Source organism: Eumetopias jubatus, unplaced genomic scaffold (assembly GCF_037043125.1).
Source record: "Eumetopias jubatus isolate StellerSeaLion01/CBP00866 unplaced genomic scaffold, mEumJub1_p1.0 scaffold_16, whole genome shotgun sequence".
In the NCBI taxonomy this organism is placed as follows: Eukaryota; Metazoa; Chordata; class Mammalia; order Carnivora; family Otariidae; genus Eumetopias; species Eumetopias jubatus.
This window is the reverse complement of record NW_028274822.1, coordinates 91040703-91068448: the sequence shown is the minus strand read 5'-3', so window position 1 is coordinate 91068448 and position 27746 is coordinate 91040703. Positions and strand designations below refer to the sequence as shown.

The following is a 27746-nucleotide window of genomic DNA, read 5'->3' as shown; positions in this document are numbered from 1 at the left end:
CCTTGTTCCTCACCAAACTCTGACTCATGGATCCCTCCCAAAAAGAGTTCAGTTTCCCAAGACCTTGCAACGTGAACAATGACCTGTTTACACATCCGGGGCGACCATGAGAACTTTCAGAGTGGCCGAGATCACATATACATCGTCAGTACGCTTCCTCGCTTTGTTGTGTCTTCCAGGGTCTGTCGGGTGTTCCCCCAGTGGGAATGAACATTTTAGTAGGAGATTCAGGTGAAAACCCATGTGATCTTTGACTCAGTCTTTAATTCAGATGCTGCAGGGTGAGAAGTACTAATGGATACACTGCACTGGCTGAGAGCTTGTATAGAAATGAGATCTTGGGCAGGGAAGGTGAGCCGTGTCTGGATGGCCTTAAAAGTAAACTAAAACCTTGTGGAAAACATTTCTCTTGGCATTAAAAGGTACCCAGTGGTTAGTAATAAGTAGGATGCCTGGGGCTACAGAGCCTACTAACAGCATATCTTAATGGCCACGACACCTGCAGACTGTCTCTTGATGTGCAACCTACTTGTCTCTTTTGATAATGGACCCCCCCTCCGCCCCGGTTTTTAACTGGGTGCATGGCTGCTAGGAGTGAAGCCTGCATTTCCATGTGTCCCTTGCAACTGGGTGTGGGACACAGTGTGTGAGTTGAGGTGGGAATTGTCCTGAAAGAAAGCAGATAGGTAAGTCTCTGTTCCTGCCTTCCTTCCACCCTCCTGCAACTTGGAAATCAGGTGTGATGGCAGCACGTGGGCAGCCACCCTGCTGCGTGAGGTAGAGGTGGCCATGTACTGGGGGGGAAAAACAAGAGGATGGAGGGTCCGAGTTCCTGCCCCCCCCCCCCCCCGGGAACACCACACGTGTGGTTAATCCCTGGACTTGGGAGAGAAAACACACGTTTCTCTCCTGCTTATACCACTGTTATCTTGAATTTCTGATCAAGTACAACCAGGTGTAATCCTCAGTGACATCCTCTTGTTGTCTATACCTGCGTAGAGTTGGTCCCTCTCACTATTTCATGGTCAAAGAGTTTAAATGCCACCACCTCTGGAAATCAACTGAGAAGTAAAATTGCACATCTTGTGGGAAGTGAGGGGTTTCCTGATGTGGATGGACAGGTGCTGGGGAGTGACCTGAACCACAGGCTGGGTCCCTGGCGGCTTAGAACCAGGTAGCTGGCAAGGGTGAGACAGCCTCCAAGGACCACGGGACAGACGTTGCAGACCAGAGGAAGGAGAAGCTCTGGGGAGCACTGACCAAGTCCTGGGCATTGTCTTGCTTGTTATTTACTTGTTGGTGGGAACTATTTCTTGGCCCTGCACTTAGAGTTTCAGTTCTGCCGGCATAAATCAAGCGTGTTAAACATCAGGTGAATTTAACCTACCTTCTTCATTCTGGATTCACTTTTCAATACAAAGTCATCATCTAGCCTCTTCTCAGATGTTCGTTTTCTGTCAAATTCCAGTCCCTATTCAGAGGGACCCTTTAAGGCAGTAGCTGTCCTGTCGGTCTTGGTGGCAGTGTTGGGTCGCTGGAGAGCTCAGGCCTGGGTGCCTCCAGCCCCGAGAGCTGATGTGACTGGTCAGGAATGAGGCCCGGGCACCAGGATTTGTGTAGGGAGGCCTTCTGTGTGTCATTCCCACACGGGCCCCCTGACTTTCCAAGAGGACACTGGGTCAGAAGGGAAGTGAGGGTGGGCCGTGGGGAGACACAGGCAGTGGGAGGAAGAAGACACTGTGTCTTCATAGGAAAAATGCGTAAAGAGCAACTCTCCGGACACCGTTGAGAGCTACAGATCAATGACAGGCAGGCAGGTTCAGCTCCCAAGCACCGGCTGCCAGCTGAGCCCGCACAGTCTGCTCGGTAAAGCTGGAGATCCCAGGAAGCTGCCCATCCAGCAGGCCCTGTGGCACAGCACCCCGGGGAAAGTGGGGAAGGGGCAAGGGCGGAGCTAACCCAAGATGCAGGCCCAGAAGCCAAGAGGAAGCAGCGCCTCTTTGCCGCAAAACACGGCACCCCATTCTGTGCATTTCCTCCCTGTATTCGGAGGTCATGGTGCCTCGGTACTCTCTGGAGACTTACTCCTGGATCATTCAAACATGGGCCTCAGCAAACTGAAACCGATACACAAAATGTTGAAACATAGAGTTAACTGAGTATGAAACTGGAGCCGTGTACAATGCTTGTGGGAAAGCACAGTTTCACGTCTACACTTTGGCATTAACTTGGTGATTGTGCATAAACCGCCCTTCAGGAGATGCTCGAGCGTCAGTACCTGTGTGTTCAGGGCTGGGACTGGGGTCGGGGGGGTGGTTTCTCTTGGATGCTGGTCACAACATGAACATGAACATACAGCGGCTATGTCCGTGGGCTGACGGTGACACACTTTATTCTGTGGACTCCCTCCTGTGGACACGTTGGACTTTAGTTGCTGGTTTTGAACAATGAGTTACAGGTCATCAGAAGGCAGGTGGGACGTGTCTGCTGTGCGGCTTGCCTCTAAGTCCCATAGCGGCTAATACCCCTCTCTCCCCGCCTCCCCCTGCCCGGCCCCCAGGAGCCCCCAGAAGCTCTTGCGCTCAGGAGCTGATCTGGTAGACACATCCGGGATGTTCTCTGGAAGTCCTGACAGGTTTTGGACGAGGTTCTGCCTTATAACTGTTGTTTATCAGTGATTCCATTGAAACTGGCGTGATGTGAACCGGACTGGCCCCACTGGCCCAGAACTCTGTCTCTGGTATTCACCCAGGTCCGTGCGTCCGCGGTGGCCCCGGGCGGGCGCGTGACACCACCAGGCGAGTGCCCTTACTCCCTGATGCTTCCCTCGAGGTTCTGGACGAGGTTCTGATAGGTGTCTCTTTCCGCCTGCCACGAGTGACACCTTCTCACATACTCCCTTCCATTGGCCACAATTTCTTTTTCCAACGCAGGATCACGAACCAGTCTCTTTGCTAATTGAACAAACTCCTGCAAAGAAGGAGGTGGAAGAGAAACGGGTGTAAATAATTGGCCAACGGGGATTTGCAAACGCCTGTGCCTGGGTTAGCTCCCAGCCTCTCCCTCGTCGGCCTCCCGTGCTCTGGGGGCACGGCCCTTAGGGGGATGAGGTGGAGACAGGACAGTGCCCGGCTCTGGCCCACATGGTGGGAACGTTAATCCTCTTATGCTCCCGACTGGGTCAAGGAGAAAGCCCCCCACTCTCCTCTCTGCCGAGGGAGGACAGTGGGGTCGGACCGGCCACACATCATCACCATCAGCAGCCTCCATCACGTGCCTGCTGTCCGGAAGTCAGCATGGGGGGATTTGATGATGGGGTTTGTGCCCTCTGTCTTCACCGTGTGCCCCGCGGTGGCTCTAAGTGGTGCCCCATACGCAACATGCCACAATTTCCAGATCAAAACATACGACTAGTCAGGCGAAGCAGGATAAACAAAGCCACAAATAACTTCACATCAGCTCAGATACGAGTTTGCTGCCAAGTGAGTTTTGGCACCAAACTCCCAAAAAATCAAATTGCTTTTCAGGCGCTTTTTGGATTTTGGTATTGCAGAAAGGGACTGGGACTCTGGGCTGTCCCATGAGCCCATTCTCAGACAGAGAAACTGGAGCAGAGAGCGGATGGATTCACCACCCGTGACAACCAAGAGGCTACAGAGAGCCCCGTCCAAATGGGAAAGGGAATGCATCCCACCTGCATGTGTCCTGCAGAAATAGGAGGTTGTCTCCAAATGCTCAACTGTGATACTTCTTCATTTAATTTTTATGTTGTCGATTTTTCTATAAAAAAAATGTGTGGCCATCACAACCTAACTCCAGGAGACAGAGACGGTGGGGGCTGCATCAGCACCATGCCCACCACACTCCCGCGTCCCGTGCACCTCATGGTTCCTGTTCGTCCCCCTCATTCCCTGCAGGCCCGGCACGTGGCACACTGCGCCCCCTTGCTCCCCGCACGCTCGCCATCATGCCCCAGCTTCCTGCGTGGGGCTCTGCTGCCACAAGGGCCCTTCCCTGCGGGGCACCTCGTCCGTCGGGGCCGGCCCCATCCTCGCTGGGCAGAACCTGTGAGAGTCCCAGGAGCCGATCCCTACGACATCTGACGGGGGTGGTGCCCGTGGTGCTTGGGAAGAGGCTGTGCGGCCCTATCCCAGAGCCACCCTGCCTGGCCCCCAAACCCCACGTGTGGCTTGGACCCTTTCCCTCCCAGCTTCTACCTCCAGGACCTCACTCAGTGCATAGCAGGGCCTCAGGGAGAGTTCCGTAACTCATCTGGTGCATGAGGGACCCAGTTCCCCTGCCTCGTCTTGCAGAGACAGAACCCACTATGCTTGTCCTGGCACACGAAGCCCAGACTCCTCTTTCTGGCTGGTGAGACCCTCGCTCCCGAGATACCTGAGGACCCCCAGCCTTCTCTTGTGTCTGGAGGGCAAGACGTGGTCCCCAGCTAGGACTACACCGCCTCGGACATGACCTTGCTGGGAATGTCGCTGCCGTGTGCCAGCCCCATCCCTCACACGCTCAGAGAGGGGACAGGCCTCATCCAGAGCAGATGTCTAACTGGTAGCTGCCCAGCAGATCTTCCCCTGGATGGTTGGATGGTGGGATAGGCCCACAGAGCATCTAAACTAACAGCCGACTGAATTATCAACATTTACAAATGGGCACAATCCAAGTATAATTTGGGAATTCCAGCCTCTCTTCAAACACAGCAAGGGCTGTGACTTGGGCCTGTGGGCCCAGGGCAGCCGGCAATGGGCCCTGTGCGGGCCCTTCGCTCACCCGGGGCACGTGGTCTCCCCCGTGGGCCCCAGACACGAGAGCACGAGCCGCCTGGCCTCACGGGAGCCTTTCTCAAACCCACTTCTTCTCTGTTCTCCCCCCACACCTCCCACAGCCATACTGACTGACCACACGCCTCTTCCCTCAAGACCTCCCTGCTACTGTCGGGGCTGACCAAGGCATTAACCGGATTAGCCTTGATCTTTCACCTTCTATGGCCAGACTCGGAGCCGCCAGGAGCCCTGGGAGACAGTGCCTGCACACAGAGCTAGCTTGGCCACGAACCTGAACCTGACGGCCAGAAGGCGTGGGCTCTCAGGACACCGTGCGTGGGCAGCAGCCTGTCCGCCGACCGTGCCTATGATGCATAGGTTGTCATGGGGTGTGAAGATGGGGCCGTGGGGCGCCACAGGCACCGGGAAGGGGACAGGGAGCGAGGGCCCAGGCACGGACCACCACAGAGTATGGGCTACACTCTCAGAGGGAAGGTCAGGACTCTGCCCCCACTGTTGGTTTAGTTTTATACAAAGGTTCACAAAATAAGAGGATAAGGGATGCCCTTTGACAACCACTGAGGTCCTTCAGGCAAAGCCTGTGTGAGGTTTGTTTGCTGTTTCGAAGGGTAAGGTGGGGGGGGGGGTCTGGCAGGTGTGAGCGATTGGCGACCTTCCCTCTTCCTATCCGGTTCCTCTGTCATCTCCGTCAGGGACGGAGAGCTCACACTGAGCTGCCGACTCCAGATCCGCCTCAGACGGCAGCGCATTCACAGCTTACACGCGTGCATCACCCTGGGTAGGCTGGCTCTCTGGCCCGCGAGTCCCCCTTTAGCAAGTGAAATGCTGCTCCGGATCCGTATCGGAATACAGATTTGAAATCAACCTTCCACACTCTGGCAGCCAGCCAGCGGTTCGTGCACCTGAGCCCCTCGTTCGCGGTGCCTCTAACCACGTGGCTGGCTTATTTAAAATGCATTTTGTTTTGGAGGCAGGCTTCCCACCCTGCGCTCGGTCGAGTCCGGTCGTGAGCGTAAAGACAAAACAAAGCTGCCTGTGACAGCCGCGTCTTAGTGCACTTTTCAGTGTGTTAAAAAACGCAGCCTCCCCCCATGTGAAATCTAAAGTGCTCTCTTTTTTTTAAACATCCTTTGTGACACCAGCGTTCATGTTTTAGAATCAAAATAAGTCCCTGACTTTGTGTGGCGCGGCGCCGTGTCTGGGAGCAGGGGTGACGCGACCCTGTCGGGGTCGGGGGGACACTCGTTGGCAAGTGTCAGAAGGAATCCCTTGCCGGACACTCTGTAAGACAGCCAGCATGCTTCTGTCCTCGTGTTCAGACGCACTGACAAAGTCAGAGCCTCTGGAGTTGAGCTACAAAATAAACAGACGCTGTGTTTGGGGAGATGAAAATAAAATCTCTCTGCCAGGGTGGAGGCAACACTGTCTGACCTAAAAGCCTGGTGGGTGTTGATTTCCAGGCTCACAGAAGGTGGCAAAAAGCAATAAGCCTTTGTTTGGAGAAGCGACAATAACTCCCGTCTGCTCTTCTGGTCCTGATCCTCTCTGGCTCACAGGCGTTGCTGCCGAAAGGGAAGGGTTAGTGGCCAGGATGCCTTTGGCTGGACAGTCGCACGGGAGCCAGCGCCCCAGGCCGCAGGGAAAAGAGGTGAGCATGGTCAGAGCAAGAGAAAGGGAAAGGGAAAGCTGTCTCGGATGAAGCATCCGCTGCAGGAATCTGAAAACTGAATTTTCAATTATTTGACTCGACTATAATTTTTAAGTATAAATCCCTATACTCTTGAATATAACATATGCTTAATAAAGATGCTGGTAGACAGCACCTAATTTTTAAAGACTCAAAGGACAAAACGCAGGCCTAAGAGACTTATTTCCTGCCACCGGATGGTAGGTGGCAGCTGCGGCCGTGTCTCTCCCGTGGTGACAACAGGTCCGGAGCCCCGGCCATGTGCCGTGAACACACAGCCCTGTGTGTCCCTTCGTCTGCCCCCATCACCCCTCCAGGAGGCAGCAGGGATGATGAGCTCAGAGCCACACGCCCTGCCCGCCTTCCCCAAGGGCCAACTGCAGGCAGACACAACGGGCAGACTCCAGACCGCTTCACGCACTTCCTGGAGGTCCCCACACACGCGTGTGCCCTGGCCTTGCCCGCCCTCTGCTGCACCATCCCATATATTATTTTGAAACGCATGTGGATGTGCACGCATACGCACAAGCACTGGCTTATTCTGTACATTGTTTTGAGGTATTACAATGATCAGATATATGGCAATCTTCTGAAAACCAGTAGGTGTCCTAGAAGTCTAAGATTGTATCTGAAGAGCCCCTGCTTGGAGATCAGAAACCCAAGCATCTCAGAGGTGACCTGACATGCTCAAGGCCATGCCGCTCGTCGGAGGCAGAGTCAGGAACAGGAGCAGGTCTTGGGTTTGGGTCTCTGTTCTAGGTTTTTCCAAGTCACACAGGTGCCCCTGTGGCCACAGCTGACACGCTGCACACAGGGCTCCCGCCACTGGGAGGGGGCGCTGGGCACTGGCCAAAAGATGGGAACCCCGGACTGGTGAGGGCAACGCCGATGGAAACCGTTCCAGACAAACCCTTCCTTACCTGTGGGTCTGAAAACAACAGCCCTGTGACCTCATGCTTCACCACTGCCGCGTTCCCGGGGATGTGCCTTGCCAGCACGGGGACTTCCAGATCCATCGCCTGGGGACGGGAGAGAGGAGACAGGTGGGCAGTGGTGGTCAAGAGCTTCTCTGGCCGGATGAGCCCGGGCGGGGGAGAGTAACATCTATGCCCTCCGGACCTCCGGAACCTCACCCGATCGAAACATTCCACTCTCAAAGTACATACTGCATTGTAATTACTTACTGTTGCCGGTTCTGGAGAGCTCTATCCCGCAAAACTTTGACGTGATTACCGCAATGTCACGAAGAAACCCCCTCTCTCCAAATGTGCACTTGACACTTGTGCAGTGACAGTTTGCAGAACACATCCTTAATTATCCTCATTACTCCCCCAATGAGTCATTTTCCCCCAGCACAAGCCATGTGAACAGTGCAGGAGGATTGGGCATGTCTCTCTGGCACGCAGACAAGAGTAAGAAGGAGCATGATTTATCACCCCGATTATTCACTAAGCAGGCTTTCTGTTCCCCACGGTCTGGATCAGCACACGGCATCCACAGCCCAGCACAAACTGGCATCAAGACCTCAAAAGAGGCCCAAGAGCCCAGCGGGCAGAGCCGGCCTCACGTCCCCGGCAAGGCAGCATCTCTCTGGTTCTCTTGTGGTTTTGGGGAGCCTGACCTGGAAGGCTCTATTTTGGCCTCCTACATTGAGCCTCCTGGGGCTACTTGGACCTGGGACCACTCACCCCTCCTACAGCAGGTGCCCTTCAGCACATAAGAGGGACATCCCTTTGCAACTTGGTGTCCACGGGCAGGACTGGCTGGCGCCAACAGCAGACCAATAATCTGGCTGTTACTCTACGGAAGTATGTTTTAGGCACTCTGATTCTGCCTGTGGCATCTCCCTTCATGTAATAAACATTCGGTCACGAAGGAGTGACATTCCATTTTCAGAAATGTCAAGTTACCCACCTGCAGCCGCAGCCAGAAGCTCTGTGACACAGAGGCCTTCCTCTGGCGGGTGCTCCAGCGACACCCAAGCACCCAGAGCACGGTGTGACACACAGTAGATGCTCAGTAAACATAGTGGAGCCGATGCCCTAGAAGCATCTATACTGAATGAATCCCGAGTCAGTGCTGTCCACTGTAGCCACCGTAACCGCCAGCCGTTGTCTCGGTAGGCTTGTCTGGTTTTCTCTTTCTTCATCCCCTACATCATCCCAGTCTACTTGGAGTTTAAGATCTAGGCCCTAGAGAATGCAGAGCTGGCAACACCCTTGCTGTCGGCACGCCTCTGAGTCTATTCTGTTCCCACCATCGGGGAAAGTGGGAGAGCTGGTTTGACGTATGGATCAGAGTCCCCGCCGTCCTGCTCTTCGCCAGCCGCCCAGCTGCTTCTCCAGCGCAGCGACGAAGGGTCTCTCTCTGTCAGGATCTCCTGTTGGTGTTTCAAGAGCATGGACGGTCTCCAAGTCAGATATTCCGTTGTCATTCCACGGTCTGGGTCGTGGGATGGTCTTCGGTGGTCATCACACCTGGGAACGAGGCAGCTCACAGCACAGGGGAAAAGTAACCTGAAATGGCCACATCCCAGCGCCAGAGTCACAAGGGCTTTCAGACTCCTGGGTGGGAGTCGGGTGGGCCCCGGTTCTGACACACTGCAGGTGCAGTCTGGCATCCTGGAAGACAGCATGGGGCCAGGATCAAGAGGCCTTGGTCGTGAATGAAGATCTTGGTCTTACTGTCTTTGCTCTGGGCCCACACGGTGGGTGGGTGTCACCCTCAGAGTGCAGCACTATCACTTGGAGTGATGAGGAACCCTGACCGGGCTCCCACCCCACCCTGCTCTGCCCCACAATCAGGCATTCATGAAAGTTGCTCCCTTGATTCCCCTGGGCAGCCCAGGAACCACTGAGGTAGCAAGCGCACTGATGTGGTCCTGGATGTCTCCCTGGGTCTTGGTTGCATCTTTTGGAAATGAGGGACTAAACTATCCTCTCCGCAGCACATGAAAAATTCAGATGTCATTTTGCACAAATACCATTATGTGGTTTGTGGCGTAAGCTGACTAGCACATCAGCTACATCAGTTACGAGGTCATAACATAATTATGGTGAGTGATGCTAGGAGTCATATGGCTTGTCTCTCCACTTGTCACACAGCGTGGGTTGCTGGCTCATTAAACTAGCGCAACACACTGTGATTTCACTTTTAGACATTTGTCAACTAACTGCCGCATCCTCCGCATGGGTGAGACCTTTGAGACTGCCTTGTCACCCACCATCTTACGTCAGGGCAGAGCTCAGAAAGAGGGTGATCGACATGTCAGGGTGCTTCTGCTCCAGGCGGCCCCCACAGCATTTTCATACTCAAAGGGTACATTTATTCTCTGATTTTGGATAAGCACCAGTGTATTTGTGAAGAATCTGTGGCAGACACAGAGATCAAGAGGAGCTGTCTACAGATGTAGAGATAGACAAATGTGGATTTATGAAACCGATGACCAGAGAATCACAGGACCGGCCAGCCAATGCTGAGAGATAACAGAGTTTAAATCCCTGTTTCAGGCAAAGAAGATCTTATTCTCAGCCCTCCTGTTGCGTAGACTTACTTGTATATCAACTCAGTCAGTGCTCACTGAGCACCCATCCTACATGGAAGGCTGCACACCACAGACAATTGTCCATTCATTGTCCACTTGTTGGACAAATGTTTGTTATCAACCTGGAAATGGCAGGAAGCAGGAGTCTCAGGTCAGGGGAGCAGTTGGTTGAGGGGGGATAGTGAGGTGGTACTGCACAGTAGGGGAGCCTTGCTTGACACAAAAGGCCATAAAAAGGAAACAATATATCAAACCAAAGGAAGTAGAAGGAAAGCAATAATAAAAGCAGCAATTAATGAAGTAGAAAGCAAAAGCAAAGCAACTGATATATTCAAATGGATTTTCTCCGAAAAAAAAATCAGTGAAATAAAGAAGTTACCAGCAACCCTGATCACAAGAAAGGAGAAAGCAAAACCAGACAGACCGAGGGGGAACAGACCACTGAAACTCAGAAGAATTTTACAGTCAAGGAGAATATTTACAGAAGTCTTTGCAAATAAATTTGCAAACCTAGCTGAAATGGGTAGTTACCAGGAAGAATGCTTCTCACCCAATTAACCCTGGTAGAAGTAGAAGAGCTTAAACAGATGAATTTCTAGAAGAGAAACAAAAGTTATCCAGGAAACCATCTACAACAAAAGGATCATCTCAGATGGTGTCACAAGGGAATTCTGCAAAATCATCAGACTGCATCATCCTAGTGCTACAGGAACTGTTCCAAGTAACAGAAAAGGAAAGAAACATTCCAAATAATTGTTATGAAACAAGTTCAACAATAATACCAAAGGATGAGACAGAGGGCATGGGAAAGGAAGCCATAGGCCATCCTCATGTCTAAATCTCTCCATAAAAACCTAAAGAAAAGAGTAGCAAACAGAATCCAGCAGCACATAAAAAAATCATGGAAACCAACCACTGCAGTTACTACTTTAAACGTGAATGGATTAAACAGCACATCAAAAGGCAGAGATTGTCAGACTGGGTAAAAACAGCAAAACTCAACTGTATTCACTGCCTACAAGAGATACACTTTGGATTCAAAGACACAAAAGTTTGAAAGTAAAAGGATGAGAAAATGTACCTGTGAACAGTAACCACAGAGCTGCCCTGGTGGTTCTAACACCAGACAAAATGGCCTTGAGGCCAAGAACTGTTCCTGGAGACAAAGAGGGGCATCTCATAGTGAGAAAAGGATCAATACATCAGGAAAACATAAAAATTATAAGTGTGCACACACCTAAGGACAGAGCCCCACAGCACCTGAAGCAAAAACTGACAGAACTGAAAGGAGAAACAGGCAATTTAATCATAATAATAAGACCTCTCGAAACCCCACTCTCAATAACTGATAGAACAACTGGACAGACAACCATCAGGGAGACAGAAGCCCTGAACAGCACTAACCCACTTAACCTGATATTTACAGTACACCCTCCAGTGGCTACAGAAGACCCATTCTTCCCAAGTACACACAGTTCTTTCTCCAGGACGCATCATGTGCTAAATCCAAATAAATAGGACAGTATATTCAAAAAGACTGAAATCATAAAAAGTATGTTCTCTGACCACATTTTTGGGAACCAGGGTATGGCTGAGGAAAAAGGGGATATAAATGTGGAAGAGAGACAGGGACTTAAATTTGAGGTATCATATGAATGCATGTGTACGTGTGTCTGTCTGTCTGTCTCAGAGGAGGTGGGGGAGATGGAGCACAGAGGTGAGCACAGGTGAAGGGTCTTCAGCTACTCATTGTACTGTTTTTTTATTTCTCTGGGTTTTAAACTTTTAAGTCAAAATGATAATTTCCTTAAAGTGCATGCACTGAAGCTCTCCTGCTTGGGTCTGAATCCTGGTTCCTTTATACACAGCTGACCCTTGAACAACAGGGGTTCGAACTCTGAGTCCAAACCTGCTGGTGGGCTATGAGATGGTGCCACTTTGAAAACAGTGTGGCTCCTCCTCAGAGGGTTAAACACAGAGTTCCCATGGGACCCAGCAACTCCACCTCTGGATACAGACCCAAAAGAAACAGAACCACGTGGCCAAGCAAGCACGTGTACACCGAGGTTCACAGCAGTATTCATCATAGCCAAGAAGTGGACCCAGCCCAGATGTCCACGAACCCGTGAGCAGACACGGAAGGCCGTGTGTCTGTAAAATGGCATATTTCACAAATACAAAGGAATGCAGTCCAGACACGTCCTGCAGCATGAAAGCATTATGTCGGTGACAGAAGCAGGTCCCAAAAGTCCCCATGTCGTCAGACTCCCTTTATAGGAAATGGGAGGCAGATCTGGAACGACAGAGAGTAGACTGGTGGTTGCCTCAGGCTGGGCTTGGCGTGGGGGGCACACTGGGGAGAAACAGCGAGTGACTGAGGATGTGTCCAGGATTTCTTTCTGGGGTGACGAAAATTTCCTAAAATTGATAATGCTGAGGGCTCACAACATGGGAATATACTAAAAACTCCTGAACTGCACACTTTGACTGAACTAATGCTTTAAGTGAGTGAACAGATGTATGCTTGTTATGTGAATTACATCTCAATAAAATTGTTGTATTAAAGAAGCATTTTAAAAAGTGCAAAAGACGTCTGAATTTATTCAGAGTGTGTCCTATAGTCAGGGACAAAAGCCCCAAATCGCGATTTATAAAAGACATGCCCACAGATTGTTTTTCAATAAATTTAGTTGCCCAGTAAGTGAATACTTCATTGCTAACATTTTATTGCTACAGTACTAAATCAAATAAAATGTTATATGTAAGTGTGGTGATGTCATAGAACATAAATTAATGAGTTTTTCTTCATCTCGAAAATGTCTTTGTTTTCGGTCCGGTGATAAATTTTCTGGCTTTTTCTTTCTTTAATGCCTTGTCTTGGCTGTATGGAAATAGCACTTACTAGAGATTGCCTTCATCGGGGACAAGTGAGGTCGCGTGACACATGTCCTCACGTGGCGAGTGTCTCCTGCGGGATGGCTGCTGTGGCGGGTTGGGAATGTTTTCTGCAAAAGCCACGCCATCGCCCCTGGAAGGAGGGCGGCTTACGGTCAGGCAGAGCACCAGCCACGGACCGGGAATGTATCTGGTTCTGGTCCCTCCACTAGTAATACTCCTGCTGTTCCCTCCAGCAGGTTCTCTTCCCGCGGATCGGGAAGGCTTTTCTCCCCGCTCAGGGCCGAGTTCAAGGCCACACTCCCGTTGCACGAGTGTGCTCAGGAAACATGGCACCGCAGACAGGGCGGCTGAAACCAGGGAAGGTGCCGCCACGGTTCCGGAGGCCGGGAGTCCGAGAGCGAGGCTCTGGGGCCATTGCTTCTGAGGGTGTGGGGAAGGATCTGGCCCAGGGCTCCCTCCTTGGCCCGGAGATGCTGTCTTCTTCCTGGGTCTGTCCAAATCCCTCTTCTTACCAGGACACCCCGCACAGTGGCTCGGGGTCCACCCTAATGACTCTTCTTAACGCGACTGCCTCTGTAGAGACCCCGTGTCCAGAAGAGGTCCTGGGAGTTAGGACCTGGACACTCGGCTCACACTCACCACTGACCAGCATTCCCTCCCCGACGGCTGACCATGGCCTCGCCTCCCACCCTGTCGCATGGCGCCCCCCTTCGTTTCCTGCCCGGAGCTGCTTATATTTATTTATGGATGGCCTCAATTCCGGTTTTCCAGTTCGTTCTTTCTGCTCCAAATGGGCGTAAATTCCCTAGGATCCAGGACTTTTCTGTGTCCTGCTCACTGTTGTGTCTCCAGAGCCCAGCCCAGAGCCAGTTCACCTCATGCACCCAGCACACCCTGGTGGAAGGAAAGAATGTACAGGAATGTTAATGTGATGACTGTTTCCAGGCTCCCCTTCCCCCGAGGCCTGGGGGTGGAGCGAAAGCCGCTTAAAGGGGACCTGATGTCCTGTATTCACAGACAACGGACTCCGAAGTCCTCTCTTCAAAACTAAACTGTTGCTAGGAAAGGAAATGTCTTCAGAAGGGAGAAGCAGGTGGGAAGGCTGTTTTCATACGGCCAAGACACGGCACTCAGGAATCTGATGATTGATTCTTACGTCGCTTTCTCAAAGCGTGACATCACCTCCTTAAAAACAAGCTGCCTGGAAGAAAGGCAGGGTCCCAGGGCCGGACAAGGGCGAAAAGTGGGTCCAGACAAGACCCGGCCCGGCGGCGGCGTCTTGTGCTCGACGGCGTAGGGAGATGGGTGTGTGTACCCTGCACACGCTTTCCACTGGTGAACACAGACAGGGCTCGTGCAGTGCACGGGGGGTGGACGGTAGTCCAGACCTGGGTCCGGGGTTCCGACAGTGAACGGTGTCTGTGCCAGGTTCAGTCCGCCCGCATCCGATTTCTGCCCGTGGGAGCTCCTCCACCTGTCATCAGTGGATGGAAACCTCTGATTCCACCTTGAACGGAAGCTTTGTAGCTCGTGCCCCATTTTCTGCAGAGCTGCCAGATGATTCCGGAGACCCTGCCTCCCCTCCACGTGCATATCTCCTCCAGATGCGGCTGCCGGGGCTCCCTCCGCCAAAGCCGTGAAAGCACGGGCTGTGAAGGGTGGGCACTGTCACCTGTATTTACGGAGGGAATTCTGATTTCTGGAATTCCGGATTTTCTTGTGGAGAGGTTTGCTTGGGTTTTCACAGCCTTGACTAGCACATGTCCAGTACAGGGACCGCTGCCTGTCAGGTGGGGACGAGGCGGGTCTGAGCGTCCTCCTGACACACATGCGCTGCATTCGGATCTTCCGTTGCCGGGGTTAGAAAGCTGCTCAGCGCGGCGGCCCAGGGCATTTGCGGAGCAACTCTAGGATGCAAGAGACAGTCCTGCGCCTTGAAAAATACTTCACCTCCCTGCAGGCCTCTCCCCCTCACCCCGCACTAAATGCCTGTGACATCCTTCTCATTGTGATGCCTCAAAAGGCCCTTCACTCTGTAAAGTGGGAAGGGCACAGCCAGGCCACACACCTGACACTCTTTGAAACTGCCACAGCCCAAAGGGCACAGAGTCACATCTGTGCTTGCAGAGCCCTTCAGGGAGGCTTCAATCACGAGGGTCTGGGCCTGGAAGCTAAGAGCTGGAGCATTATCTTGTTACTCTTGGCTTTAGAATACAGCCTTCCTTCCCCCTAGGCAGCAGAAACCGACCAGGAGGGCAGAGTGTGTGTGCGCGCGTGTGTGCGCGTGTGTGCCTGCGCGCGTGTGCGCGTGTGTGCGCGCGTTCTGGGTGAGGAGGACCGAGGTAAGAACATACTTTTCTGTATTATTTCAACTTCATTCGGTGCAACTCCATCATCAGCCCAAACTGGAAACCACAGATTTGCTGTAGGAATATTCCCTCTACTGCCCACACTTTCAGCTCGAGCTTGATTTTTGGAATTTCTCAGTTAGAGATGTATTTTAGCAAATGAGATTTTTATATGCTTCCATAAGAAAACAAAGCTAATTCTGGGAGGTCGAAAGAGTCCTTCCTTCAAAAGTGATATGCGTTCGTCCTGTGATTAACCACTTGGGTTATCTGAATGGATTCTAATGAAATGCACCCAGACCACTCCCCTGAAATCAGCTTCATTCAAAACCTTCAACCCAAAGGTTATTTTGGAGTTTGCAAAAGGAGCACAACATCAACATTTAAGACAGTCACATTCGCTAACAGCTGCCTTGCCTTTGAAGGAAATGAGGTTTGACAGCAATTCATCCGCAGTGAGATGCACTGGGCGCCAGTGATGAAATCATTCCTGAATTTTACTTCACTTTTTCTTGGGAACTTGAGCAAGAAAACGTGTATTTACATACAAAGGAGCAGCTCAGCACCAGCTCAAGGATGGGTGGGATAAGAACATGCCTTTCTGAAGCTGTCGGGGGGTGTGAAGGCGAAGGGCGCAGCTCCCGTGGCTGGACGACGCCACCCGCCCGGCTCAGGGGTCTCCGCCTGAAGACGAGCGGGTCATGGTCCACACTGCATGCTCTGGCTTCGAGGCGTGGATGTGCAGCTTCTACCCCTGGCTCCCGGTGTTGCTTCAGGTTTTACGTTTTGCTTTTTTTTAAAGGAGGCCACAGGAAATATTTGGCATGAGACAACAGTTGGTCCTTCAGCTTAGGGAGGGTTATTTTTTTTTGGCTGCTTTCGTGATTTACTGTGCTGTGTGAAACACTAAATTGTACCTTCTGCCAGCAAGTGCAGTAAATTCAGTTAGTGTCCAAAGGAAGAAATGGGTGTTACCAATAGGACGGAAGGATGGCTTCGCTCTAAGCAGGCATTTCTCCCCCAGTGAGAACACGTGAAACCCGCTTCAGAGGCCCAGAGGCCCAATGGCTGGCGCTTCCTTCTCTCGAGCAGGTTGTATCGTGAGCTAGTCCCTAATGAGGCACCTCTGTCGTGCGCACGGCACGTGTTCGGAGCTGTACGTGACTGCTCGTGACCACACGCGTGCTGTGACTTGTGACCAGATGTTCTGGGGGAACTCCGGGACTGAGCACGGGTCTGGACGGAGCAAACGGAGGCCACCCTGTGCCGAGCTTGCTCTTGAACGGGAGTCCAGCCCGCAAGGATGTGACAGCAAAAGAAGAAAAAGTCCTTTCTGGAGCCGAATGCTAGACGAGGGGATCAGCTCTCCCCTCATGCCCCTGCCCACCCCCTCCCCGTGCACCTGTCACCCCGGCTCCATGGTGCGCACCCCCGCCACATGCGCAAGCCCCACCACTGTTGTCCCCTGAATTCTGAGGTTATAGAGCACACTGAAAAGGAGGAGAAGAAAATCAGGAAGAAGGAGGCTTCTTGCCCACACACACCTTCATCCCATTTCCTGGCCCCACCTCTTACAACCAAAGCGCCCTCCCATCTAAGATATTTAGAGGGTCAGAGAGGTGACCTAGTTTCATTTTATTTTGTAGCTGCCAAGGACAAATGGTAAAGAGAAATAAATGATTTTTTTTTTTAAGTCTCAGAACTTAAAAACTACTTTTGAGGTTCCAAAGAAAGGCTGTTTTGCTTTCTAAGGCTCTGAGAGGTGCAAAGCCGCAGACCTCGATTGACAAGGACACCGCCTTGTAAAGGAGAACAGGAGGGACGTGGGGCTTCCTGGCCCCCCCCTCTGGGGCTCAGGCTGGGTCATTACCTCCAGAATCGCCGCAGACATGCCCTCGGACACGGAGCTGTTCACCACCGCGAAGCAGTTCTTCAGCGCTGCGTGTAGGTCCTCCTGGGGCATCTCTCCCAGCAGCCGCACCCCAGCCGTCCTGAAATAGGAGCAGGGACAGCTCTTTGCCGCTCGGAGTCTTGTGGCGGTGGGGGGGGGGGGGCGGGCTGGAGGGAGGACAGCAATTCTTCAGATGGAGAGGTCGGCATTATGGACGGCACTGTATGGGAAGGAGGGTCTCTGCCCTGCCCCGCCCCTGATGAACCTCCGACGTCGTGAATCATGCCCCCCAGGTATCAGAAGTCAAACATAAGGTGCTGGCCACTTTTTCTAATGATGTGACCATTTCTAAAATGATTGTTTAAAAAAATACTAATAGGGACAGTAATGGACATAAAATAAACAGAAATGCTAGAAGGGGAATACAACAAGCACCCAGGTGCCCACTGCCCGGAGTGGACACATCGTACAGGTTTTGTCTTATTTTTTTTAATCCAGCAACACTGATTCGTGTCCTCCAACACCCTCTCCGCCACTCACATAGCTGCCTCCGGTTTTACCTGCGAGTGCTCTGGGTCTCTGAGCAATATAAAGACGCCCACGTATCTAGGGGGATGAAATCAGTACTTCGCAGCCCCCTGTGCTGACGGTGGCCAGTGACATGGAGGGGCTGTCCTGGGGTACCGTGAGGAAACCAACTAAAAGGGGGCTGACCTAAACGGGAGATGACCCTTCTGGTCCCCGCCCTTTCCTGGGTCCCCACTGAACACTCGGAATGTGCTGGAGGGGCCCTGGGGCCACCTGTCACCCTGAGGATGTGGTCCTGGGCCAACTACATCTGGTCGCTTCTTACGTGAGCAATTAGCCACAACGTGTTTCAGCCTGTGTTCTGGAGCGTCTGCAGCGGGCCGGCAAACGCACCGTCGTTCCCCACGGTACTACCAAGCGCTTGATACCTTAGGTCTTTTAGTTTCTGCCAATGTGACCAGTGGAAATTATAACTTCAGAGCGGTTTTCATCGGCATTTCCCTGAGCGAGGGAGGATGGGCATCTCCACTCCCGAGGGCATTGCTCACGCTACTAGCACAGCATCCTTCCTGTCGAGTGGGGGGAGTAAGAGCGCCTGGACCCCCCGGGACCGTGGGGAGGTTACACGAGGCGGCATCCGTGAGTGCCGGGAACGGAACCTGGGTGCAGGGAGTGTGGCGCAAGCATGGGGATGGGGGTGAAGGATTGGCCGCTGGGCTTCCTCTCCTGCAAAATGCTTGTTTGCTTCTTCCACTTACCCCTTCACTTTGGCTTTTACTTCCCTTGTAAACACTGGGTCGACCTGAAAAGAGACAAAGATAGATTTTAGGAAAAGCCTTTCGTGAGCCTAAGTCTCAGGAGAACGGCATATCATGGCCACAGAGGCAGACTCAGCAACTCAGGAAGGAAAAAATCAAACCCAACAGGAACTAATACCCTGATTCCACTACCACACAACATAGGCAGGGAGAGAGGAGCGCTGGGGAGGAGCTCGGAGAAGTGCACGCGTCCTCCTGTCTGCTGACGGGCGCGTCCCCCGAGAGCCTACTGCAGCCCCGCGGGTCAGGGGCTCGAAGCAGAAGTCAGGCCCAGCCACGGGCAGTCTGCCGGCCCCACGACACTCCAACGGAAGGAAAGATCTGCGTGATTCATTGCAGGGGTGGATTCTGTCATGAAACCTTTGAGGCAGAATGAAATGGAATCCTTAGCAGATGTAAGACAAAGGACCTGACAGAATTAAAATTTTATTTTGACAGGAAGCCTTCCCAGAAACACAATTTTCAAGCCAAGGGCACGTCCATCAAGCTGATGTGTGGACAAACACACGGGTCCATCCACACAAGGGAATATAACTCAGTCACAGGAAGGAATGAAGCACCGGCACCTCCCACACCGTGGAGGACCCCAGAGGACATGACATCCCGTGCACGAGGCCGGGCACTAAAGGCCACGTACTAGGTGAGTCCATTTCCATGCAACACCCAGAATGAGCAAATCCGAGGAGAAAGGAAGTAGGTAGGTGATTGCCAGGGACTGAGGGGGTGCAGACAGTGTGGAGTGGCTGCTAACAAGTCTGGGGGTTCTTTGGGGGTGATGAGAATGTACCTGAATTAGGGTGATGGTTGCAAAGCTCTGTGAATATAGTAAAAAACACTGGATTACATACTTTAACATGGTGATTTTGATGGCATAGGAATTATATCTCAAAAAAAAAAAAAAAAGCCAGGTAAAACTTTGTAGTTAGTCACAGCCTAGTGTCCTTGAGCCTGGCTCTTCCTCCTGTTTCACACCCAGAGGCACTGTGTCCAGGACAGGGCCCGTGTTCTGTCCCTTTGCACCTTGCCGATTGGCACATTGAAGTAATGCAGCGGTTGAAGGCTGTGTGTCCACCTGCTCTGCAACAGCAGTGAATTTTACTGCTTGCAGAGAGGCCTCAGTTTTAACCAGACCCATTCGTAGATGTGTAAGGACCAGAAGGAGAGGCGGTACGGACCAAGTGGGGCTCAGATTCCCCCGGCCACTCGCCAGCTCCCGGCTGTGCCTGTGTTGGGGGACGTCTCTGGGCCTCAGTTCCTTGGCTGCATAGTGAGAGTCGTCACGGGGCCTTGGGATGGTGGGGAGCGTCAGCGCCCGTGACTGCCCAGGACGTGGTACCTGCCTAGGGGCACAGAAGGAAACGTTAAATACCCTTCTGGAAAGAATGCACGTGACAGCTCAGATCTCGGCCCTGGACCAAGAAGATCTGTAGGCGTCACTCACATGCACGCTGCCCCAGAGACGCTGCCACCCGTCTCCACAGCCAGGACCGAGCGGTGATGAGCAAGACGCCCCAGGGCCCGGCGGCTGTCACAGTGTTCGCACAGGGACGCGCACATTCTCGACCCTCGGAAGCCGGACTGGAGCACCGGCCTGTGCATGTGGCTTGCTCTCGGAGGCCCTGGAGGACGTGAGGGGACGCTGTCCCACTGTCACAGGCCTCCCGCCCGGATGGAGCCGCAGCGTGCACTCACACCTCTGACTCGCCCAAGTGCGCACTCAGCCAGCAGACCGCGGCTTTGCCTGGGCCATCTCTGCGCCGGTGCTGTCAGCAATGAGTACACACTGTTCTGAAGTTGATGCCCATGGGACACCAAATTCTGGGCACTTCTCAAAGATACAGAGAGAGGAGGGCTTAAACACATTTTACTAATACAGTGTCTGCCACCTCGTCCTGTTCTCCCGATGAGTGAGCTGCGAACACAGATTCAATTTCTATTCTCATTCACACGTTAGCGGTAGGTATTAGGAATTACAGAACAAGTCGGTTTAATGACTATGACAATATCCCTATACTTTATCATGCCAACTGGAAAAAATGTGTCTTCCAGAAACTTCATTTCAGCTTCTTTTGGCAAGGAATGCCACATGTGTGTTGGACCCTAGATCCTTCAGACCACTGGCATTGACTGAGATGCATCCCAGGAAGCTAACACAGCAAATCTGGATGCATAAGGAACACTGAAACTCTCCCCAGAAAAAATGTTTTTAGAGTTTAATGTATTTTAAGAGGAAAGTTACAGGAACAGCACTGAGGACAGATGTGTGCAGGACATGCAGGGAGAAGAGACTGTGTGGGTGCGATCCCGTGCAGGATACAGACGTGGCAGTCACCATTTAGGTGCCGTCCATAAATGATCTGCTTGCTCTAAGAAAATCCAGATGCTTGCACGATGCAGAAACACTTAGCATGTTTGTGTATAATTGTTATAAAATTCAGTTGCTGGGGCGCCTGGGTGGCTCAGCTGGTTAAGCGACTGCCTTCGGCTCAGGTCATGATCCTGGAGTCCCGGGATCGAGTCCCGGGATCGAGTCCCGCATCGGCTCCCTGCTGAGCAGGAAGCCTGCTTCTCCCTCTGACCCTCCCCCATCTCATGTGCTCTCTCTCTATCTCATTCTCTCTCTTTCAAATAAATAAATAAATCTTTAAGAAAAAATTCAGTTGCTGAAGTTTCTTGCTGAAGCATTTTGACCTGCACAAATGCTTTACGTCTCCACTTTTATGTTAAAAATTTGCACACGGGGGGGCGCCTGGGCAGTGAAGCGTCTGCCTTTGGCTCAGGTCATGATTCCAGGGTCCTGGGATCAAGTCCTGTATCTGGCTCCCTGCTCAGCGGGGAGTCTGCTTCTCCCTCTGCTGCTCCCCCTGCTTGTGTTCTCTCTCTGTCAAATAAATAAATAAAATCTTAAAAAAATAAAAATAAAAATTTGCACACAAATCAAAGTGGAAACGCTGCCAAGATCTGATTTCTGCCCCCTGTGTTTCCATTCACAGTCACATACTCAGGTACCTTCTGACCCCATGGGGAAAAAAATCTTATGTTCAGGACTACCAATAACAAGAAGAGAACCTTTTGTGGGGTTTTTCTGGTTTTTGTTTTTAAGATTTTTTTTTTTTAATTCATTTGAGAGGGGAGAGAGAGAGAGCATGCACACGAGCTCTGAGCAGGGAGCCCGACGTGGGGCTCGATCCCAGGACCCCGAGATCATGACCTGAGTCGAAGGCAGACACTTAACCGACTGAGCCACCCAGGTGCCCGTTTTGTTTTTTGTTTTTTTTTTTTTTTTGAGAATGAACTGTTTCCCATCATAGAGGATTCCTGAGTACGTTCTCCACGCATGGGGCGTGCTGTGTGTCTTCAGGCAACATTATTACACACTTGGTGTGGATAGCACACAGGTTGGTGTCTTCCAAGTGGACAGCCAGATAGGCCTCACAAGTCATCTTTTGCAAAGCACCAACAGCTAAGCTCTGGAAGTTCAGATCTGTTGGAAGTCGTGGGCAATTCCCGCACCAGAAGTCAGAAGTGAAGTTGGAGCATCACTTGCAGCGATGAGGACAGTTTCCAGTATACCCCGGGGCAGGCCTGGAAGGATGAGGTTTCTTCAGCCGCCAGCAGGGGGCGACTGCTTGCATGCGGCTTTTGTAGCCTGCTGTACTTTGCTCCGGGTCGACTTGTCAACCTGCAGGCAGGAGACTCTACAAGAACCCTGTTCTGAGGCCTCCTTGACCTGCCCCTTCTCCTTTGGTGGAGCTGGGCCAGCTAGAAGCAATACCAGGGTTAGAGATGGACCCGTGGAGGCTGCAACACACTCCTACTCTTGAAAGATCTTTAAAGGAAAAACTCATACTTCTGGACGATTTGTTGTTTACTGCTATTAAGAGTCAGAATGTACTTGCCACATACTCTGGACCTAACCTACGCTAAGTTTTCTATATGCATCAGCTTACTTCTTGCCAGTGATCCTGGTATGATTGCCCCGCTTTACACAAGAGGACAGTGAGGGTCAGGGAGCTCCTGCAGTTTAACCAGGATCACGCAGCTAGAACGTGCTGGGCCAGGAGAGCGAGTTCTTAAAACCACACTTCACCGCCTCTCTGCTATCTGCTCAGGGATTTTACCAACTAGTTCATAAAAAGCCAACGTGGATTATAGAATAACTACCTGCTTACCTGTTTATTTCCCCACAATATCCTGTCTGTAGCTTTCTGTTTCCCTCCCTCTCTGATTGTTGCCATTCTCGCCACCAGGAACGCCCCCCTCCTCCGTCCCTAAAACCTATTCATCCCCAGGGCACAGGCCGAGGTCACCTCCGGGGGAGATTTTGCCCGGTCATCTAAACAAGAAATGACATCTCCTCCCCCACTTTCCTTCCACCTGCTACCAAACGCAGGCCTGCCTTGCCTGCTGCTTGCCCACCTCGCCCCCATATGAGTGCCCCTTTCCCTCCAAGGCCAGGCCCAGTGTCTTGCACACAGTTCTCAGCTCCATAATATTTGCTAAGTGCGTGGTGTGCGTGGTTTCCAGCTGGCCCTTGCCTTCATTTCTCGAATTCCTGATTCTTTCTGTTGAAATGATCTTAAACAATTGAATTACATTATAACCCCTATCATGAAAAAGCAAACAGCCTAATGAAAGCCTTCTTTTGGCTTTCCATTGTAATTCTCAAATTCACATTTTTTATGATCATTTCTAGAGATCCCTCATTTTTAATTTTGTTAGCATGCTTCTGCTCTCATAATTAACTGTTTAGAGAAAAGTAATTCATCAAGGAAAATTTTAAAAGTCTGCTGAAATACCTAGCATGTTAAGTAAAATTCAGCTGAAGGTTGGAAGTACAAACTGCATTAAACTTTTCTGGATTTACCTTCTGCATCAGTTCATTTTCAAATCTCCCAGTGAAGCCAAGTGGAACAAAATACAAGATAAAGAAAAAAAAGAAGGGTACATTTTTTATGTAACGAAAGCACATGTTATGAAATTTTAAAAAGTAAAAGCATTGCAAGCAGCAAAGAAAATTCTCATTTCCTCCCTCTGAGCTTATTTATTTCTGAGCAAAAGATATTGTTTCCACTCCCAAGCTTAAGGAAAATCATCTTTGATCTAAGAAGTTACTGTGAGATGTTATTAAGCTGCCATGCTCAGACTGAATGCACGTGCCACACTCCTTATCAAAGAGCACCAGCAAACGCACCCACTCAAGACCTTCCCAGAAGCAGAAGCCACACGCTTTGCTAAAATGGTTGAACTGAGAGATCAAAGAAGCTTTAATAGAAAACCAAAGCCAGACTCAGACCATCCTGCAGCTAAAGTGAATCCTGGCGTGTCCGTGCAGAAAGGGAAGAGTCACACAGGCGGCTCTTTTCCACATGACGTCATAGGATGCTGCCTGTGAGCCAGGTACCGTTCCAGGCACCGTGCCAATACTCAGCCCCCACGGGAAAGGTGCCACGGGTGAGGCAGGTGGCATTGTCTTGGTCATGCCTACTTTGCAGATGGGGAAGCTGAGGCACAGAGAAGCGAGGAGCACCCAGCTGACTCCAGAGTCCGTGCTTGCAACCACTGCACCACATAGCCACGCAGAACTACCCTTTGCAGAGCACGGATGAGGCCACTTGTTCTAAAGGTGTTAACTCACTGGCCAGCAGTGAGCAGCAATGAATGATTATGTAGATTCCGTACGGGACGGAGATCCCATTTTAAAATGTTCTTCCTAAGAATTGCCACAAAAATAAACCTATGTATGGCATCTAAAAAATAAAACAGGGGTGGGAGGGATGGGGTGGCTGGGTGATAGACATTGGGGAGGGTATGTGCTATGGTGAGCGCTGTGAATTGTGCAAGACTGTTGAATCACAGATCTGTACTTCTGAAACAAATAATGCAACATATGTTAAGAAAAAAGAAAAAGAAGAAGATAGCAGGAGAGGAAGAATGAAGGGGAGTAAGTCAGAGGGGGAGACGAACCATGAGAGACGATGGACTCTGAAAAACAAACTGAGGGTTCTAGAGGGGAGGGGGGGAGGGGGATGGGTTAACCTGGTGATGGGTATTAAAGAGGGCACGTTCTGCGTGGAGCACTGGGTGTTATGAACAAACAATGACTCATGGAACACTGCATCAAAAACTAATGATGTAATATATGGTGATTAACATAACAATAAAAAAATAAAAAAAATAAAACATACACAGCACCAGTGATTTTTCAAGCGACCTAAGAACATTTGCACTACTATTTTATAAACGGTTGCCAGAGTCGGTAAAAGCTACTTGGCGAGCGGAATGGTGATATTCAGAAGGGCAGTGTGGTCCCCGCCCTCTGGGGCAGTACCAGGAGCCCAGCCCTGGGCTCCTTTGCGGACACAACCCCCATCGGTCTGACTGGACTACATGCTCCGTGATGGCAGGCATCATGTCTGCTCTAGGCACTGGGATGCGTCCACGTGCCTCCGACACAGTGGCACTCAGTAAGTATTTCTTGAAGGACCGAATAAAGAAGTCAGGTTCTGTATACATAAACATCCACGCACACACACACGTACACATTTATAACATGCGTACTGGTCTCGTGAACGAACAATAGCATAAATCATGGTAGCCCAATCTCCTGTTGAGACTCTGCTCACCATCACTGCCACACATCACATCCGGAGAAGGACACGGCACGTTATGCCAACGGAGCACAGTGTTCCCCGCTAAGGGGCATTCTTCCCGTTTCCCTGAAGGAAAGCACTGAGGCGATGCCAGGGACCATCAGCTGACCGATAAACGTCTTCTCTTTGTCCACACGTCAGGACAGACGGCCTCTGCACGTGCCGCGAACATCTGCTTTCTCCTTTGACCCTTCAGAAACCCCCTCTTCTGCCAGAGCCCCCCTTCCTTTGGTTCTTCCTCACCTCCTCCCCTGGACACAGGTGGTCAAAGTGGAACTGGGTACCTGGTCCTCTCCTCACAAAAGGGTGGGACACAACCCAAGCTGGATCGTGGGCCTTGAACAGAAGGATCCGGAGACTAAGAAGCGGGTGGAGCTCATTTTTCCCCAGTGGGGTGCCTTGAACAGAACGTTCCCGGCTAAGACTCGCTGGCCTCTGGAATTTCTGGTCTCCAGCCTCCCAACTATTCTCTTGGTGGTTCTTGTCATCTTGCTTAAGTTGCATTTGCTGGAGTTGGAGTGACGTTTGCAGCTGAGGGGTGCTAGCTGAACGGTGCTGTCTCTTCTTCGCTGGTATGTCCCGTGTGATGGGGCTCCATGCAGAGAAAGGCCCTAGAGGGACCACTGCTGTGTGCACCACAACGATTCCCTAATAAGAGACGTTGCGCTGTTCCAGACGCCTTAGCTCACCCAGTCAATGCAGCTTTGTACTGAGAGGCCAGCACGTGACCTCTGAAAGTGTGTGATTCGTACCTAGAGAGTTTATTCAGCCACTGAGCTTCACGGTTAACAAAGGGGGACACAGAATGAGGAGTGGACACACATCAGATGCCACAAATAATGGTAACATTCGGGGTGTTCAATCTCTTACATGACACAGTTGTGAAAGCATGAGTTTCAGTGTGTCCCAAGGTTTGACCTCTGACCCACCTCGCAAATCCATTTCCAAATTCCTACCAATAATGTTGTAGCAAGGATTCAAATGCAAGTGTAAAGTTGTTTGACCCCTGTCTTTGTTTGGTCTTCAGACGTGATGTCAGATTGAATCCTTGACCACGAAAGCTGACAGATGTCTGGAGATCTTTTAACGGTGAAGGGGAGGGCTGGGTTCGGCGGGGCGGTCAGCGGGAGCATACGTGTCTGGTCCCGACAGAGCCAGGCCTGCGTCTGGGGAGAGGCTCTTGCTGCAGAAGCCGCTGCGCGCTGGCCTTGGAGGGGACATACATTTAGTGGGACTCTCTCTCTCTCTCTCTCTCACACACACACACACACACACCCCATCCAGCGTGGCCAAGTCAGTGATTTTCATACTTCAGATTAGGAAGCAAATCATGAAATCGATTTTTGGGTAAAAACAAGCTTTTTAAGAATGACATGGAATAGAATTGCGTCACATAGCAAAGGATGGCACAGGACAGTCTTTTAAAAAGGACCACAGTTAAGCGGCCAACGCTTGATCTCGGCTCAGGTCTTCTCTCAGGGTTGTGAGTTCAAGCACCGTGTTGGGCTCCATGCTGGGCATGGAGCCCGCTTCAAGAACAAGGACCAGAGTGCAGAGCTGCGTGAAGCGAGAGAAGCGTTGTCTAGTAAAGCTTGCCTAGTGTGTGCGTGCGTGTGCATTCGCGTGCACATACGCTGTGCTGGGTTGGTTCTGCCTGCCCCCACTGGCTGCGCATGCACACACACGTCTTAACTCTCTTCAGAGACATCCCCCAATAACTGGGAACTGGCCGTGGCAGAAGCTTCTACACCGTGGAAATAGGCCAGTTGGGCTTTCAGAAAACAGGGCTCCCCTGCCCTGCTCCCCATGAGCACCGGTTGGTGGACACTCAGCAGCAGACCCCGGGTTACAGTTAGGAAGCAAACAAGGAAACCTTAGACACCAGCCTGTTCGACTTAGTGGAGGATCTGAGATGTGTGTCCAGATGCATCCCGGGACACACAGAATCAAGAAGAAAACTTGTCTGAAGGAGTTTGTGACTCGCTGGATTCGATGCTGCCTTATTTAGAAGCTCAAATTATCCTGTTTGCTGAGATGACATCATGGTTTGGATGGCAGCTTTTTGTTTTCCCCTTAGATTTGATAAAAACCTTTTATGAGGTAGGGATATTGCTGTGGCCTCAATGTTGTGTCCCCCACGTCCCAAATGCAACCCTGAAATCCTAACCCCCAAAGACGATGGTGTCAAGAGGTGAGGATTTGGGAGGTGAGTGGGTCACGAAGGTGGAGGCCTCAGGAACAGGACCAGTCTTACATGACGGGATCAGGTCTCACAAATGACCCCAGAGAGTGTCCTTGAGCCAGGAAGAGACCTCCCCGGCACCTCCATCTCAGCCTTCCGGCGTCCAGGACCAGGAGAAACAAATCTCTGGTGCTGGTCCGCCAGCCCATCCATGGGATTCTGTTGCAGCCGCCCAAAGGGACCAGACAGCTATGAACTGGTCAGACCCGAAGCCGTGGCTTCTGTCCTCAGGCCTGGGAAGGGCGCGACGCCACAATACCCAGACCGGACTGAGGTGTGGAAGACGCTGTCTCCCTTGGCACTGGAGGAGCCGCAGGTGGGACCCAGGGGGGCACGTCCGC

At 51.5% G+C, this 27746-nt stretch overlaps 1 protein-coding gene across 2 annotated transcripts in view; it reads right to left on the bottom strand.

The window, feature by feature from the left end:
- Positions 1–244: 244 nt before the first annotated feature.
- GLT1D1 (glycosyltransferase 1 domain containing 1) overlaps positions 245–27746 on the bottom strand; it is an 81197-nt gene continuing 53695 nt past the window's right edge. For both annotated transcript variants that reach the window (XM_028089006.2, XM_088019633.1), the window contains exons 9-12: positions 18451–18494; positions 17144–17264; positions 7404–7502; positions 245–2970 (exon numbers count right to left, since the gene is read on the bottom strand). In XM_028089006.2, the coding sequence (XP_027944807.1) occupies positions 2809–2970; positions 7404–7502; positions 17144–17264; positions 18451–18494 (426 nt within the window). In that variant the 3' untranslated portion in view covers positions 245–2808. The remainder of the gene's footprint in view (positions 2971–7403; positions 7503–17143; positions 17265–18450; positions 18495–27746) is intronic.